This window comes from Jaculus jaculus, chromosome 8 (genome assembly GCF_020740685.1).
Source record: "Jaculus jaculus isolate mJacJac1 chromosome 8, mJacJac1.mat.Y.cur, whole genome shotgun sequence".
NCBI lineage: Eukaryota > Metazoa > Chordata > Mammalia > Rodentia > Dipodidae > Jaculus > Jaculus jaculus.
The window spans coordinates 36,259,376-36,277,921 of NC_059109.1; the positions used below are offsets into that span (position 1 = coordinate 36,259,376).

At 38.3% G+C, this 18,546-nt stretch overlaps 1 protein-coding gene across 2 annotated transcripts in view; it reads right to left on the minus strand.

Annotated features, from left to right (window-relative positions):
* The window catches only part of Dph6 (diphthamine biosynthesis 6), a 157,005-nt gene extending 139,449 nt beyond the window's left edge, over positions 1-17,556 (minus strand). For both annotated transcript variants that reach the window (XM_045155658.1, XM_045155659.1), the window contains exons 1-3: positions 17,505-17,556; positions 13,149-13,243; positions 11,088-11,281 (exon numbers count right to left, since the gene is read on the minus strand). In XM_045155658.1, the coding sequence (XP_045011593.1) occupies positions 11,088-11,281; positions 13,149-13,243; positions 17,505-17,527 (312 nt within the window). In that variant the 5' untranslated portion in view covers positions 17,528-17,556. The remainder of the gene's footprint in view (positions 1-11,087; positions 11,282-13,148; positions 13,244-17,504) is intronic.
* Between the last annotated feature and the right edge of the window lie 990 nt (positions 17,557-18,546).

An 18,546-nucleotide genomic window follows, 5' to 3' on the forward strand; every position in this document is an offset into this window, starting at 1 on the left:
TATAGGAGCTGAAAGCATAAGACAACCAGAAGGCACTATAAAGAACCACTTCAAAGTATGTTAACAGGGAATGATTTCTTGATATGATCCAAAAGCCTAAGAAATAGAAGCAAAAACAGACAAATGACATTCTACACAGCATCACAGCAAAATATAATAATAACAATAAAAAAATGAAGTAAAAAGACAATTTCCAGAATGAGACAAAATATTTGCCAACAAATCACATGATAAAAGGTTAATAATTAGAAAACATAAGAAACTCAAAAACTTAATTACCCAAATGATCCAATTTTTTAAAAAAAAATATTCTAGGGATAGCCCTAAAGAAATACAAATGACCAACAAGTGTACTAAAAAATCAGTTCAGGGCTGGAGAGATGGCTTAATGGTTAAGGCATTTGCCTGCAAAGCCAAAGGACCTCTGTCCAATTCCCCAGGACCTACCTATGTTTGCCAGATGCACAAGGGAGTGCATGACTCTGAAGTTCATTTGCTGTGGCCCTGATGCACGCATTCTCCCTCTCCCTGCCTCTTTCTCTCAAAAAAAAAAAAAAAAAAAAAAAAAAAGTTCAGCATCATTAGAAATGCCAATATCATTACAGTGTCAAATAAATGTAATGAAAACTACAATGAGATATTGTTTATACATGTTAAAATGACTATTACAAAAATAAAAGCTAATGAAGACATTAGGGGAAAAAAGGACACACAGAAGTTGGTGGGGATAAAAACTAGTATAGGTATTATGGAGAAAAATATAGAAATTATTCAAGAAAACAAAAGTAGCCACTCCTGATGGCACAGGCCTGAAATCCCATATATTCAGGAGCTAAGGCAGGAGGTAGCAGTTTAGGAGTTGGAGCCTTGCTAGAAGAGGTGTGTTATTTGCAGTGGTCTTAGGGGTGTTAAAGCCAGCTCCTCCTTGCTAGAACCTGGCTCACTCTCCTGCTGCTGTTTCCACCTATAATGGCAGAAGTGATATTCAGTCTCCGCTCATACCATGCTTTCCCTTTCCATTATGGAACTCCCTTTCCAGACGTAAGCCAAAAGAAATCCTTTCCTCCCATAAACTGCCACTGATTACATGTTTTTCCCAGCAATGAGAGAAAGTAACTGCAACTGTACAGCTATCCTATAATCTAGCCTATTCACTTCAGTGCATTTTTTTAAATATTTTATTTTACTTATTAGAGAGAAAGAGGCAAATAGAGAGAGAATGGACATCCCAGGGCCTCTGGCAACTGCAAACAAACTCCAGACACATGTGCCACCTTGCATATCTGGCTTATGTAAGTACTGGGGAATTAAACCTGGGTCCTCAGACTTTGCAGGCAAGCACTTCACCACTAAGCCATCTTTCCAGCCCACACTTCTGTGTATATATGCAAAAGAAACACTATAGACTGCAGCATTTTAAGCACTGAATTCATTATTACAGAATCGAAGTCATAAGTAAAATATCTAAAAGGCAATACTTAGGGTTAAATTATGACATCCTTTTGATTCACTCAACATTTTCTTACATCAACATGTAAAGAACAAGCCTCTATTAAATTATCTCATAAAGGGCTAGAGAGATGGCTTAGCGGTTAAGCGCTTGCCTGTGAAGCCTAAGGACCCCGGTTCGAGGCTCGGTTCCCCAGGTCCCACGTTAGCCAGATGCACAAGGGGGTGCACGCGTCTGGAGTTCGTTTGCAGTGGCTGGAGGCCCTGGCACACCCATTCTCTCTCTCTCCCTCTATCTGTCTTTCTCTCTATGTCTGTCGCTCTCAAATAAATAAATAAAAAATGAACAAAAAAAAGTTAAAAGAAAAAAAATTATCTCATAAAAGAACAATATATTCACATAATCAGTAATACCACATGGAAACAGTTGAAGGTTAAGTGGACAGAATGAGCTTATCAAAATGAAGAGTCCTGGGCTGGAGAGATAGCTTAGCAGTTAAGCACTTGCCTGTGAATCCTGAGGAGCCCGGTTCAAGGCTCAATTACCCAGGACCCATGTTAGCCAGATGCACAAGGGGGCACAAGCATCTGGAGTTCGTTTGCAGTGGCTGGAATCCCTGGCATGCCCATTCTCTTTCTCTCTCTCTCTCTCTCTCTCTCTCTCTCTCTCTCTCTCTCTCTCTACCTTGAACTCACTCTGTCTGTAGCTCTCAAATAAATAAATAAAATAAGCAAAAAAAAAATTTTTTTTTTAAATGAAGAGTCCAGTCTTATAAGCTTTAGGGAAAGCCTGGATATGTGATGAAGTAAGGAAGTGATAACAGTGAAAATGATGGTCCAAGACTTCCAAACAGATTTTTCATTGTAACAGTCAGGCATGTAAGCATGGCATGACCTCAACAATGCTGCCCCTGGAGTGAAGTAATATTGGTTCATTATAATGTCAACTCTTCCTGCTTATAGCCCAGACCCAACACTAGAAAAACACCTTTTGTGCTAAGGGACCAGGTTTAATGTCCAAAATCTTATGGCTAGACAGGGTTGCAACAAGCTATGCAGAGCTGAGTAGCCAACATAAATCTGTACAGGCAGTGTGCCAGATTAATTAGCACTATGGGTATTCCCTGCACATCTTAGGGTCAGATCTATTTCTTCCACTTCAAGCCTTCTAGATTTGCCACAGAGTCACTCAACAATCTAGGGTATTTTCCTCTAGGATCTGAAATGCAAAAGAGGCTTACTTACAAAGTGGCTTTGTTGTCATTGTTGCTTTACTATGAGCAGGATTTTTAAAGTGGAGATACCACAGTATTTTGAAACAGTGTCGTTCAGCATTTTATAAAATACAGTGGAAAATTATTCTTAGAACAGAGAGAGTAGTTGCCCTGCCAAAAACAACAGGGTACCTTATTTCAAAAATGTTAACTGTAAACTGGGTGTGATGGCGCACACATTTAATCCCAGCACTTGGAAGGCAGAGGTAGGAGAATCACCCTGAGTTCAAGGCCATTTTGAGAGTACATAGTGAATTCCAGGTCAGCCTGAGCTAAAGTGAGACCCTACCTCAAAAAAACAAAACAAACAAACAAACAAAAAGTTAACTATGATGTCAATTCTACTTAAACTTCTAGATGGAAGAACAAAATAAAATAAATACTATCATATAATGAAGCAATATTGAAGCTCCATAGCATTGTATAAATCATTGTATAAAAATAACTTGGGCCAGATGGCTCAGAGGTTAAACAAGCTTGCTTGCAAAGCCTGGCAGCGTGGGTTTGATTCCTAGTATCCATGCATGAATCTGGAGTTCATTTGCAAAGGCTAGAGGCACATGTGCACACATGTGCACACACACACCACACACTCTGTCTGTGTGTCTCTCAAATAAAATTAAATAAAAATAAAATATAAATTAAATAGAAATAAAATAATTTGATAAGTTTTGGACTTAGCTAACTCTATTTAACAAGTCTTTCTTTGCAAGCCTCTATATGCTAGGAACTTTGCTAGCCCCTTAGCATACAAAAATGAGCATTGACTATGTCACTGAAAGATTGGAAGTCCAGCAGGAGAGAGGCACATAAGTGGTCCTAATTAACTTAAAATTACATAAGTAGGCAAGTTGCATAAAAAAGATACAGGAATAATACATATTAGAGATGATTTCACAAAGAACTAAGAAGGATTCTTTAGGAGAATTATGAAATAAGGATCCAGAGGAAGCATACGCAAAGACTCAGGCATGAATAACCAACCCAATCTTTTCACTATCTAATTTGTTCTTAATAACTTGGTAACAGAAGCTTCTGTGGGAATGGCAGGACCAGACAAGTGGTACTGCAAAGGCCTCTTCTCACAAAGTCTGTGTGTCCTGGGACTATGTCTACACTTCATCCCAGCAGTGGCCAATGACAGAAGAGCTGCTAGAGCATAGCACAGTACTGAGTGTGGAGACTTGCACAATACAGATGAGAATGAAGTCAAAGGGTCAGAGCAAGCAGCACTCAAGAAGTCGCAACAATTTGCAGAGATCTAATGACAGTGGTTGAGGAGGAGGGTTGGTTAAAAGAAAGTGCAAGTCTGGTAGTAGGGCCCCAGTTTTAGCTTAAGTGATAGAGGAAATAGTTGATGCTTTTAACTAAGAAGGAAATGAAATACATACAATCAGTTTGTACAGAAATATAACGACTATGTTTTCAACTCGTGCTGTTTACAAGGCCTACAGGATATAAGCAGGGGAATCACAAGCAACCGAACTACAAAGATCTCTCACTATAATCACACTAATGTGAATCCAATGATAAAACTCATGTGAATCCAATGGCCAAAAGTTTTTGAAAAAGGAAGGCAGGGATGAAGGAAAAGAAAAAAGTCAGCAGAAAGAGAAGAAGAAAGGCAAGGAGATAATGAAAAATCACCTAGTATAGTTTCCAAATTTGTAAATAGCTAGAAAATAGTAATGTTCAGGACACATGTTGATCTTTGCTCCCACGTCATAGTTCGAATTTCTACTAGTCTCCAGGCTTGCACAGCAAGTGAAATCATCTGGAAACAATGACTCTCTCATGGGTGGCACATCAGTCCAACAGAAGACAAGAAACATACCTTTATTTTTCCTGAGCTAAGTAGGATGACCAGAGCCATACCTAATAGATTTGAACCAGAAAGAATATAACTGGGAGCCATGTTATAACTACAAGGGACTTAAATTGTCAATAAAAGGGAGAGGACAGTGATACAGCTAAAACAAAACAAAAAAACTAGATTTGATTACCTAATTTGGCCCAATATCTAATTTACTTTTTAAACTTAGTTTTTAATTATTTTCTATAAATTTCATGATTTTTAAAACAGATTAATTAGGATTTTATGTTCACTGAAATATAAAACCTATGACCAATACAAAGAGCACAAAATGGTAACTGATGTTCTCTATAAACATTAAATTAAAATCCAGTTTTTTAACACCCCAAGGTTGTCCTCTGACCTCCACATGCCCATGCATATACATACATACATATAATACACAGAAAACAAAATACATTTGCTAAAATAAAAATAATAATAAAAGGACATCCTTAAGTAACATATAAAAAAAGACTCACTGTTATAGGGCTAACTGCTCTCTGATTAGATTTGAGGCCTACTCCACAGGAGGTAATTCATGCCTGTTACTGGCAACCTAATGAAAAGCCTACAGCTGGGAAGGTCATAATCCCTAGGAGGGAAGCTACTACTGTTTTTTGGCTAAATGGGTATGTTGTGCCCATTAAACTGCCCACTATGTATTTATGTTTATGCCCATAAATTACTGTTGTTCTCACTTTTGGTCAGAGAAGCTTCTTTATGCAGTTGGCAGTGGCTGGAAGGAAATTTAAAACCCACCCAAGTCCTGAGTACTTTGCACTAAATGAGACATCTCTATTACCTATGCCAAGGCTCAGGGAACAATGTATAAGAGGAGATGGAAAGAATTTTAAGAGCTGTAAGATAGGAAGGAGTGCTTTGGAAATGTGCCTTTGGACATTAAATAGCCAGGGCATTCATGATCTCACAATGACTATTGTTATCTGCATAAGACTGCACAATATTGGGATCATCAACATTCCATCACAGATGGTGGAAGAGAGAAAAAGAACAACATTAAAGTACATGACAGACTAGTTGGAAAGCAGAAGGAGTTGAGTGGAATGGGGACAGAGAAACAAGCTAAGAGAAGGTAATAGGAGGAGATTATGATCAAAATACTTTATATAAACACATGAAAACTGTCAACAATAAAAAGTTAATAATATGTAATGGCTTTATAAACAGGTTTAACTTTAAAAGCCTAGGTTTAAAATCTCTTTCGTGAAAGAAATAGTTCTACCTCAGTAGAGAAAGAGAAAATATGTTGATCCTTAAATGCTTCCTATAGAAACATATGTATCTTTTAGTAAAAAAAAAAATATATATATATATATATATATATATATCTTAAAACAAAAATTCACGCAGAATTTTAGAACTACTATATTTTCAGAAAACAGAGGTTATATCATATTAGGCTAAGTAAGAATTAAAGTTATATTTCAACATTTAAGAAAGTCTAAAGAACACAAATGATTAGTCACAAAAAAAATGAAACAGCTAGGGAACTGGCTCAGTGCATAAAATGTCTGCTGTATACACATGAGAACCTGAGAACCCATATAAAATGCTGAGTATTGTAGTACCTGCCTATAATCCTGGGAAAGCAAAGACAGGGAATCACTGGTACTCACAGACTAATTATCTTAGCCAAATAGTTGGGCTCCAGGTTCAGTGAAGCACCTTGTCTCAAAGAATAAGATGGTGAATAACTAAAGAAGATCCTGATGTTGACCTTTGGTCTCCACACACTCATTATTACATATGCACCCTCCCACCATGTGGACACCATATATATGTACATATGTAAAAAAATACCTATCTCAAACTGTCATAGTTGCCTGGTAATCTATAAAACACAAAGGCTTATTATTATAATTCTGTTAGGATTCACTATGGCTAATAAATAGATAGAAACTAATATCTAAAATTTAAAAGATCTACAATTTCAAATGTTCCTACTTATTTGCAACAATTAACAAACTTAATTCTTTGCAAAATAGAACATGCTCTCATCAAAACTCAGCTCTAATATTTAGGTTTAAAAAACTGAAGCAAAAGTCCAAATTGTATGTGAAAGTCACAAAACTATAACCTGTTATAAATAAACATTTAAAATAAAAACAATCTACGTACTTACAATGCTTCATTATTGTCAAAGAATGAAAATGTAGTTCTTTTTCATAGAGCAAGTGGAAATTAACTTGAAAAATTATAGCTTTTTTAGGTTAGTCTTTTTTTCCATAATTACTTATTCATTAGAACATGTAAGTCTCTATTGGAATTTCTGCACAATGATTTCATAAATGGATTTAACTCTAAAAACCAAGCAATATAATCCTTCATAAAAGCAATATATTTTTTATATTTATCTTTAAAATCCCTGTAGTAAAATTAATATTTCTATACAGGAAAAGAAGGAACTATTTAGTCCCAGACAACTTGATAACATCTCTTTCATCTATAGTTATAATTATCATGTATGAAATTCCAAAGCAGAAGTTGTCAAGATTTAACATTAGCATTAATTTATGTCATAACTGATGGTTCCTATAAAGATAATGGCAAAGCATCCATTTCTCCAAAGACAGCATGGATCGAAAAAGAAATTTCTTCTTAATTACTACTAATCTGCACATTCTTAATTAAATTGATTAGTAATTTATTATCTTTCCCTTTCTTAGAGGGTTGTTAGCACATTTGTGATTTTTAAGCAACCCAAGTATTTTAAGTGTTAAGTTCTACCATTTTATAATAGTGATTAAAATTTTAATGTCCAGTTTCAGTATAGTCAGAGAAAGAAAATTTCAAAGCACAAAAATTGCATTCCCCTTTTTAGATCTCAAAGTAAGCCCTGTCAAGACTGTACCTGCACCATTCAAGAGACCCTTCCCTCCTGCTTGCTAATCACAATAGTTACAATTAATACCTACTCTCCTATAACTTCCTCCAAAAAGTATCTACTTATGCTATGCATACCTAAATAGTAAATTACAGAATTTCCATTGTCCTCACTTCTTTTAAAAATAAAACTAAAAATGTTCTGACATACAAATAAAAGCTACTTAAATCAAGAAAGCTGTAAGACTATTTAGGCACTTGATTTGTTTCTTTCTGCCTTAAAAATATATTTTGCCGGGTGTGGTGGCACACGCCTTTAATCCTAGCACTTGGGAGACAGAGGTAGGAGAATCACAATGAGTTCAAGGCCACCCTGAGACTACATAGTGAATTCCAGGCCAGCCTGGGCTAGAGATCCTATCTCAAAAAAACAAAACAAAAAAATTTTATTTATTAGACATAGACAGAGAGAGAGAGAATGGGCATGCTAGAGCCTCCATATGAACTCCAGATGCATGTGCCATGTGCATCTGGCTTACGTGGGTTTTGGAGAATCAAACCTGGTTCCTCAGGCTGCACAATCAAGTGGCTTCACTGCTAAGCCATCTCTCCTGCCCCTTTTTTCAACTGAAATCTTTGATTTATATTATGCTCTTAACTGTATCAAATTTAACTAAAAGTGATGAAGTAGCAATTTAAAGTATGACACAGGAATAGGAAGAAAACTCAGTAGCAGAGGCCAGTAAGCTAGAAAGGAGATATAAAGGGAATAGAAAGAAAGGGAGGAAGGGGACTTAATATGATGGTATTATACATATGTAAGTAGAAGAACAGATTAATGGGGGTGAAAAGGCCTAAGTGAGGTCAGGGAAAGAGGAAAGAAACTGAGTAAAGGAAAGATGGTGGGAGGGATAATCACATTCTAACAGGATATAAATAAATCATATGGAAATCTACTTTTTTGGACAACGGAACATTCAGAAGCCATAAATTGTTACTACAAAATTTTCAGTGCCAGGGATGAGATACCTTCCAGTGAACTGTTGGCCAAGGAGGTCCCTGATGACCCCAAAACATTATAGGCCATTGCCGAGGCCCTAGGTTTCCCACCTGGAATAGATGGTAAGACCCTATTGCTGAAGACTCCACATACTTGGGCTGCAAGGTCAATGAGAAATCCTGCTAGAACTGAGTTGAAAAACTCTTCCATGTAGACCAGCTGACAGAAAGCTGGAAAAAGCCACACTGTATGCAGCTTCATGGAAGTGACAGAAAACAGGTGAAGACACTCAACAGTGGACACTGCAAGCATTTTATTTGACCAGCCAGGCCAAATGAGCCAAGGGGTTCAATAGTGACACATCTGTTATGGGGGAAACCAACTGCCTGGAGGCCTGCTCCACGGAAGGAAATACATCCCTGATACTGAAAACCTACAACAGGGGTAGTCATGAGCCTTAGGAGTATAATGTCTGCTGCTATCTGACTAAATGTATATCTTATGCTCATCAAATTGCCCAATAAGCACTTCTATTAATGTTCATACCTATATACTAATGCTACTCTCACTTTTTCATTAGAGAACTTTCTCCTTTCAGATGGCAGTGACATTGGGATGACTCAGAAGGCATCATGGTGCTGAGGAGAAATGACAGAGAAGTACTCTGCCAGGCTCCTCCCCAGCAGGTAGGTAGTGCTGAGGAGGGACCAGGCCCGCTGGTTTCTCCCAAGGGGTGGAGGAGGAAGGGGGAATGAGCGTCGGATGACTCAGAACCTCTCCTAGTCACCAGAGAAAAACCATACTGAGTCAGGAGTCTTGTTGAAGCAGGAACTAACAAGAACTCGCTTTATTGTTACAAGCAGTTGCCTATATAAAGGGACAAAGGCAGGAATTTTAGGATGGGGGAAGAGGTAAGGGCCAATAGTAAACTGTGACTATTGAAATGATATTTCCAACTCCTGCGCAGAAGTGGCAGGCAAGAAGCCATTAGACGTCTTGCTGAGTCCTAGCTGGCCAGAGACAGGTCGCCAAACTTTAGCTAGGCTCAGGAAGTTCCACTAGGCTTCACGCCCGGGCCTCTCAAGGCCCAACAGTGCTGAGCACTACAATATCTCTATCATACCTTCCAAGCCTTGGGGTCCATTGTGGAAGAGGTAGCAGAGAGAATGTAATAGACAAAGGAAGGGTAGGACTCCTTATAATGTGCTCCTCCAGACACAAAATGGCCTTGATATCCATGACCTCACAGTTCCTGACACTACGTACACAAGACCATCGTAAGAGGAGGAAAAGATGATGACATCAAAATAAAAGAGACTAATTGGGGCAGGAGGGCTATGATGGAAAGTAGAGTTTCAAAGGGGAAAGTGGGGGGAGGGAGGGAATTATGATGGGATATTGTTTACAATCATGGAAGTTGTTAATTATAAAAAATAATAAATAAATAAATAATAAAGTATGACACATCTTCATGAAAAAATCTCTGAGAAGGCTAAACTTCTCTAAAGAGTGAGAAAATTAAAAACAATGTTCTTTGTGGGAGAATGAACAGAAATCTTTCTTCCTTTTCCCTGTGAAAATATGCTTACATCTTTAGAATATATTGGCTTGTATTCCCTATTTCATCAATATTCTTCTTATGAGCTGACTAAAACTGGCTGAATATTTGTGTTTAAGAACAATACTGGGACTGGGAAGATGACTTAATGGTTAAATACACCTGCCTGCAAGGACTGAAAGTCTTTGCTTGATTCCTCAATACCCACATAAATCCAGATGTACAGTATAGGGCATGTCCCTGGAGTTCATTTAAAGTGGCAAAAGACCCTAGCCTGTCCATTCTCTCTCTCTAATAAATAATTTAAAACATTAAAAGGAACAATACTTTATTAAAATAGTTGGCTATCAATGAGAATGGAAAAATAATTACTCACTATAAAATCACCTCTTTTATTTAACATTTACCAAGAATAGTACCTACTGATAATACAAGCCCCATTCCTCTCTCCTAAATCTTATGAACTAAAATTAACAATTGGTATATGGTGGGAAACATATTTATATATACAGTGGTATAAGTGTTTAATTCAGACTTCTACCCAATGTCATCAGAGTTCAGTCTCTCACTCTCTTAAGGTCTGCCTAATCTGTACCTTATTCATCTCATATAGCACTATTCTACTAGCTACTGCCCTGTCTATACTACATACTTTCTCACAGTATCTGTCATCCTCCACCAAACTGTTTCTTTGCCGTTTATCCTCTCCCACTAGACTGTGTGATCCTTTAAGACCAGCCTACACCTGATGCCTTTACTGGCCCACCCCTAGTATTCAGTACTGTGCTAAGCATACAGCAGGTATTCCAAAAATAGTTGTTAAAGAAAATTGAATGGTGCTCATTCTATATCCTAAAGACAAGAAAACTAGTTAAATATAATTTAACAAGACTGTACGCCAAGCTATACTAAAAATCTTATCTGTGAATATCCTTTACAATATGAAGATATACCAACAGATTTTTATTTCCTATTCCTCAAAAGGTAAAATGTCCTTTCAAAGAACAGCTAGGCTTCTAACAAGTTGTTATTATGACTAAGTTATTCAGTCAAATAAACTTTTCTGAAGTACACAATAAATTCAAAATAAATAATCATTCTGCGCACCTTAACAAGTTTTAGAAGTTCATAGAGATCTTCAACCTCATCGCCTTCACATTTGGTGTACACTCGTCCTGTATCCAAACTCCTTCCTGTGATGGTTCTGCGGTACAGTGGCAGAGCCATCGCTTCTGCATACAGGTCAATGGCATGATGACCTACTGTCTGATACATGTAGCTATCCAGCTCATCAGAATCCACTGCAACAGGTAAAGTGGAAATCATCAGGAAAACAGAGTGGAAGGAAGTATACTTGCTACTTAAAGAATAGTCAACAACAAACTTAAAAACTTACTCTATCTTCCTGAATTTATACAGTGAAATCATATTATAGTACAGCTCCTACTACCTTTTTGATTCTTTTTGTTTGTCGAGGTAGGGTCTCACTCTAGCCCAGGCTGACCTGAAATCCACTATGTGGTCTCATGGTAGCCTCGAACTCATGGTGATCCTCCTACCTCTGCTTCCCGAGTGCTGGGATTAAAGGCGTGCACCACCACGCCCGGCCCTTTCTCATTCTTAAAGTTAGAATGAAGTCATTTTTAATAAAACCTCACTTTTAAAAATCTAGCTCAATCACCACCAGAATCCCAGCATAAAACCCTATGGTACACATTTATCCTGTATCTCTATAAGACCCCACTCTTATTTCTTCCTACAAACATTTCAATCCCTGACTTATTCTAGGTTCCGTTTCATTTCTTCCTATATAATACTTCCAACTGCCATCTTTTTACGTCACTTCCAGAATTACTTAGGTCTTTAGCACAGAATTAAGAAAATTAAAATTATCTGACTGAAATCTAGAGCTTATTCACTAGCCCAACAACAAACGCCTAGCATAGGTAAAGCTGACACAAGGGTGAGAAGCACTTAGAGGAAGTCATGAGATAGGAGGACTCTCTTCAAAACAGTTAAAAACAATCTATTTGAGGGTAAATAGCAAGGATGAAATAAAAAAATCACAACATGACTGTTTTGTGTTTTTTATTGGTTTAAGGTTGTTTTGTGGGTTTTATTGGTTTAGTTTGTAAAACAAAAATAAAGTAATCCAGAGGCCCTGAGGATGTTAAGACTCTGATTAAACTAAATGTTAAAGTTTTCACATACATTGCTCACTTAATTCACTGTAAAACTGTAGTAGAGAAAGCACGAAGTATAAAAAGAAGAAACATAAAGGGGTAATGAAAGATCTTACTAAAGAACCCTGAAGAAAAGCAGCAATATGTAAAGTTGGGCCAGTGCTAAACCTTTCTGCCTTACATTAACAGTTAATATCCAGTGATACAGGCATAACAAAAGAGTATGAAAGAGAAAATTTATTTTCTTTTGAAAAGTACTAATTGAAAAACAAGGCTAAAATACACTCTGCGGGTCTATGCACGTGTTAACACAGAAAGCTGGAACATAGCAAAGTATTACTGTATGCTTTCAATTAAGTGTTTCACTTCAATCTAAAAAAAAAACTAAACAGTATTTTTTATTAATCAACATTAAAATATTATAAACTAAGAATACATGAGACACGAGACTATTTCTTAGCCACCTGAAAACTGCCTGCAATGCTGAGATATGGTACTATGGAATGGCAGTGCACTCTGAAGTAAAGAAGTTCAAGTCTGAGTTCTCAAAGTTTCTGCTAGTTATTTTTCTTTGGACAAGCATAAAACTGAATTTCAGTGTCACTGTCTATTAAAAGTAAAATTAGTAAGCCAGGTATGGTGGCTCACACTGGAATCCTAGCACTTGGGAGACAGAGGCTGTCCTGGTCTACAGCTAGTGCCATGCCAACCAGAACTGCAAAATAAGACACTGCTTCAAAATAGAATTTTTTAAAAAGACAGTAAAGACTATTTATCATGTCTCTTTCTAGAAGCTAAGTTGATGATAGGATATGTATGTGAAGACAGTTCATGCAAAGTTCTACTTAGAAGATAGTATCTATCTAATAGGGTTGATACTGACACAGTTAAATATCCCGGTTCATTTTTCCTTTGCCTATTATAGCCAACATTGAAGTTGAGTTTGGGACATTGAGAGAAGTTTCGAGTAATGTCAAATACATACCTTGGTTTTCATTGGGTCTTAGATTTGCTAAAGCAACAATCTGATGCCCCGCAGCAATGCACTGCATCATATTATAACAGCTGTCCTTCCCACCACTAGAAAATAAATCAGTGGAGAGAGAAGTAGGGAGATCAAGTTATTAATCCAGAATCACTAGATTATTAGAAAAGAGCACATTAATAACAGAATATACACACTAATTTAAATGCAAATCAAAGCAAACTGAGTAAAAGAAGCTGAATGCCCAAGCTACTAAATCTTAGGAAATTGCAGGCCATTATAATAAAGATTTTTTTTATTATTTTACTTATTTATTTGCAAGCAGAGAGAAAGAAAGAGAAGAGAGAAAAGCAGACAGAGAACGGACACACCAGGGCCTCTAGCCACTGTAAACGAACTCCAGACACGTTCCCCTTGTGTGTCTGGCTTACATAGGTCCTGAGGAATTGAACCTGGGTCCTTTGGCTTCATAGGCAACTGCCTTAACCACTAAGCCATCTCTCCAGTCTCAACAAAGAACTATTAAATAAAATATATGTTGCACTCAGCTTTGCCTTACTGGCAGAAAGTACCCAAATAGCAGTTTATAAGAGGAAAGGGGTTTATTTTACCTTACAAACTTAAGGTAAAGCTCCATAACGGCAAGAAAAAATGTGACATGAGCCAAGCCTGGACATCACTTCTGGCCAACATCAGGTGGATAACATAAGCAGTGTGCTAAACACTGGCAAGGAGAGACTTGCTATAATACTTACAAGTCTGTCTCCAACAATTCATTACCTCCAGGAAGCTCCAATGCCCAAACTGCCATCAGCTGGGAACCTAAGCATTCAGAACGCCTAAGTTTATGGGGAACACTTGAATCAAAACACCACAGTGTGGTATTAAAGATAGCAATTTTATTTAACTTAAAGTATTGTGGAAATAATATCCCAGATGAACACTTATTACATATATTCCTTAGATGAAACTCTCTAAGCTTAAAAAAAAAAAAAAAGTAAGCAAAGCCAGGTGTGGTGTATGTCTTTAATCCCAAAAATCAGGAGGCTGAGATAGGAGGATTACTGTGAGTTCAAGTCCACCCTGATATTACACAGTAAATTCCAGGTCAGCCTGGGCTAGAGCAAGACCCTACCTCAAACACACACACAAATAAGAAAATATGTTCCAAGCCAGGGGTGGTGGCACATGCCTTTAATCCCAGCACTTGGGTGTCAAACATAGGAGGATTGCTGTGAGTTCAAGGCCACCATGAGAGACTACATAATGAATTCCAGGTCAGCCTGGGTTAGAGTGAGATCCTACCTCAATAAATAAATAAATAAATAAATAAATAAATAAATAAATAAATAAAATTCAAATAATATTGTAATTTAAGTGTACAAATACCCATTAAAGGATGCAATTAAAAATTCAAGTCCAAATCTCATGACCAATATTAATTGGTTCCAAATTCTAAACTCATGAAAAATAAAATGCCAACTTACAAATAAAGCTAAATATCAGCACAACCAGTACTTTAACCACCACTGAGTAAGCAACTTCACTCAAGAGCTTTCAATAGGAGGCAAAAGCAAAGGGCACAAAGAATGTCTGCAAAAGGACATTCTTCCTCTCAAATATGTCAAGCAGGTCTTCTAAAACTTCCTCTATTAGACTTTACTGCTCCATTTCCAACACAAGAAGAAACTAACTCTATAAAATATCAAAGAATGGGCTGGAGAGATAGCTTGGTAGTTAAGGCACTTGCTGGCAAAGCCAAAGGACCCAGGTTCAATTCCCCAGTACCCATGCGCAAGGTGGTGTATGCATCTGGAGTTCAACTGCAGTGGCTGGAGGCGCTAGCCTGCCCATTCTCTTTTCTATCTGCCACTTTCTCTCTCCCAAATAAATATTTTTTTAAAAATATCAAAGATTCAAGAAGGAGTACCCACAATCACAATTTAGCCTTATACTTTAAAATACACCTATAATTCAAATATATTTTCACAGTATTATTTCCCAAGTTGTGTTCAGTAGAAAAGGAACGTCCCTGAAAATGTTAAGTGAGTGCTTTAGAAACTCAAGGGTGATAAAAGTTGACTATTTTACTCTTCTCTCAGACCATGACGTAACAAAATATAGTTAACTGGACTATCTACCCTCTGTGTAGAATTCATATCTATGGGTTCAGCCAACTGCAAACCAAAACTATCTGTCAAAAAAATAGTGCCTGCACATTTTTCTTATTATTCATTCAACAGTACAATGTAACAGTTACTAACATACTAGCATTTATATACTATTAGGTATTATATGTCATCTACAAATATGTATAATTTTATATTGGATTTGGTTTCTGAAGATTTGGGTATCCATAACAGGTCCTGAAACCAATGTCCTATGTATGAATGAAAACAAATTTATATCAGGAAAGAAGCCCTTTAGACCAGAATTTAAATTTCCAGATCTGGTAAACCAGGCTGAGCTGCTCAATGTGTTTAGGTTTATAGGCATAAGAGATGCAAGCTGAAGACGGGTGTGGTGGCGCATGCCTTTAATCCCAGCACTGGGGAGGCAGAGGTAGGAGGATCACTTGAGAGTTTGAGACCACCCTGAGACTACAGAGTGAATTCCAGGTTATCCTGAACTAGAGTGAGATCCTACCTCAAAAAGAGAGAGAGAGAGAGAGAGAGAGAGAGAGAGAGAGAGAAAGACACAAACTAGAGAGATGGATCAATGGTTAAAGGTGTTCACCCGCAAAGTCTGATGGCCTAGGTATGATTCTCCAGTACACATGTAAAGCCAGATGCACTAAATGGCACATGCATCTGGAGTTCATTTGCAGAGACAGCATGCCCTGGTGTGCCCATACTTCTTGTCTCACTCAAATAAATAAAAGCATTTTTTAAAAACTTGAGAGAACAGGCTGCCTAGGTCATTGTCAAGCTGTCATCCAATGATAAAACTGAATTAATTTATATGAGTTTATATATTAGGAGAAAACATGCTATAGTCTAATGATATGGAATAATCTGTTTGACTCAATGCCTAAAATACACTCATATCTTCTCTCTCGTTTCATACACACATACACTGCAAATAGATTCATGGTGATTAGGTTTAAGTGCATGTTTACACAGGTGATACAAAATTATATATAGTATAGATATGTAAAAAAAATACCAAAAGTGCATACTTTTATATAGTTATGCTTATGGATTCACGTGGAATATTTAACACAAATAGTTCTTAACAATGTTACAAGATTTAATAAACATTTACTTCTTAGTACAATTATTACAAAAGTAATAAATTTACTTAATTGAATATGTGGTGTTGAGACTACAATGATCTTTTCTTCTCTTGTCTACTATTAAGTCTTCAGCTGTTTTTGTATTACTTTGTTGAACTTTTGGTAAACATTTCCTTGCATACTTTTAATTTTTATCTCTATAAACCAAATAAAAATCTCAAGGTTTAAAGCTTGATTATTCCCTTTACATAGAAATTTACTGAATAAAAATTATGGTATTTCAGTCTAGTTTCCTAATAATGGCATGTAAGAGAATTGACGTGTCATATCAAGAGTCTTTATATTATCAACTGAATCCAAGTGCTTATTAGTTAAACGTTTACAAATTGTTTAAGTTGATTACAAAAGTAAAATTGTTATAATGTTATGTCACTCCCCTGGCGTAAATCTCAAACAAAATATGTAAGTAGTCAAGACTACACATTGCTAGCTGTTTTTGTTTTGGCTTAGATAGTGAAACACATTGGACGACTTTTTGATCTATCAGTCTTGATTTATTTGGACTCGTGTATGTATTTCAAATCCATTTTGGAACATAGCTTTTGTTGCCCTAAAGAAGGCTCCGAGAATCCCCACTGCAGCTACAGCTAGCCTGAGGCAGGCACACCTCGGACTCCTGCACGAGGGAAGAGCCCTTCTCTGTTCCAAGGCGGGGGGCGACGGGAGGAAAGCTATGCACTTTCCTTCATCAAAGCCGGGGATGTGGAAGATGGGGGAGGAGGGCAAGGGGACCAAGGAAGGACCCCGGGAAGAACGCAGAACCCAGAGGACCCAGGACTGAGGGCAGGGCAGGAGGACGAGCCCGGGGGGAAAAGGGAGGAGGAGTTAGGGAACTTCTGCGCCTATCAGAGCGGAGGTGGCGACAGAGCGGGGCTCGGGGCGCGGGCACATCTCTGGGCTGCGCGGGGGATGCCCCACGAGGCCCGGGAGCGCGGGGACAGGACGGCGCCGATGCCAGGAGGCTCCGCCCCTCCCCGGCCGCAGCTCCGCTCCTCCGCCTCGGGGACCAGCGGAACACACCGGCCGGCCAGGAGCCGGGAGGTGGCCGCGAGCCGCGTTACCTGATCAGGCCCACGACCCTCATGCTGAGCTCACTGCGCGTGCGTGCGTGCGTGCGTGCGTGCGTGCGTGTGTACGGCGGGCCGGAGGGCGCGTGACGCGCCCGGGTCCTCACAGGGGCGTCCGCTCCGTCGCCTATCCGCCGGCCCAGGCTGCTGCCCTTACGGCGCCGTGCGAGACAGCAGGGCGCCGAGATTAAGAGTACGGACACCTTGGCGCCTGGCACTGTGGTACGGACTTTCAGACCCAGAATAAATAAATAAGTCAATAAATAGAATATTTAGGCAGGACCTAACCACCTATGTGAGGGCACTGAAGCTACAGGAGGAAAGGGCAAGATCCGAGTCCCACAAGCCTAAACTCACGGCGCCGGAATTGTTTTGATAAGAGAATGTTTCAAATTTACGCGTGCAGAGGATCGAAATACTGCTGAAGAAAAGGAATTTGCTCAGCCTCCCTGTGTCGAGGGCCCCAAAGAATTCGCCTGCAGTCTAACTTTTTAATTTGCATTCCTGTTCTCTAAAACTGTGAAATCCAGTAGTGAAATGGAGGCCCCTTAATGAGCACGGCTGTGGCTAGTTTTAAATGTGAGGCCAACCCTGGGATCTTGGCCCCATTTATTGCTTTTAACATTGTCCAGTGGAGAAGCTTGGAAACTTAAAGCCATACTCCTCCCCTCCCCCCCCCCCCAAAAAAAAAGAATTTCCTTGTGGAAAGAAAAATCTAGCTTCAAAATAAATTCTTCAAACATTTTTTGAGTGCCTTGAATGTATTGGGCATTGTTTGGGATTCTTGGCATGCATCTGTGAATACCACAGACCACAAGCTTCTAGAGGTTTATATGGGGGTAACCAGAACAGACATTGGAGTATAAAGCTTAAAACCTAAGTTGAAAGTTAAAAAGTGAAAGGAGCAATTCACATGACAAAATGCAGAAATAAATAGGTAGGCCTTCCTGGGGCCCTGAGGTGAGTGGAGTTTACGGAAGAGTTATTTGTAATAGCCTCTTTCCCTGGGAGAAGAAAAAACTAGGTCTAAAACTGT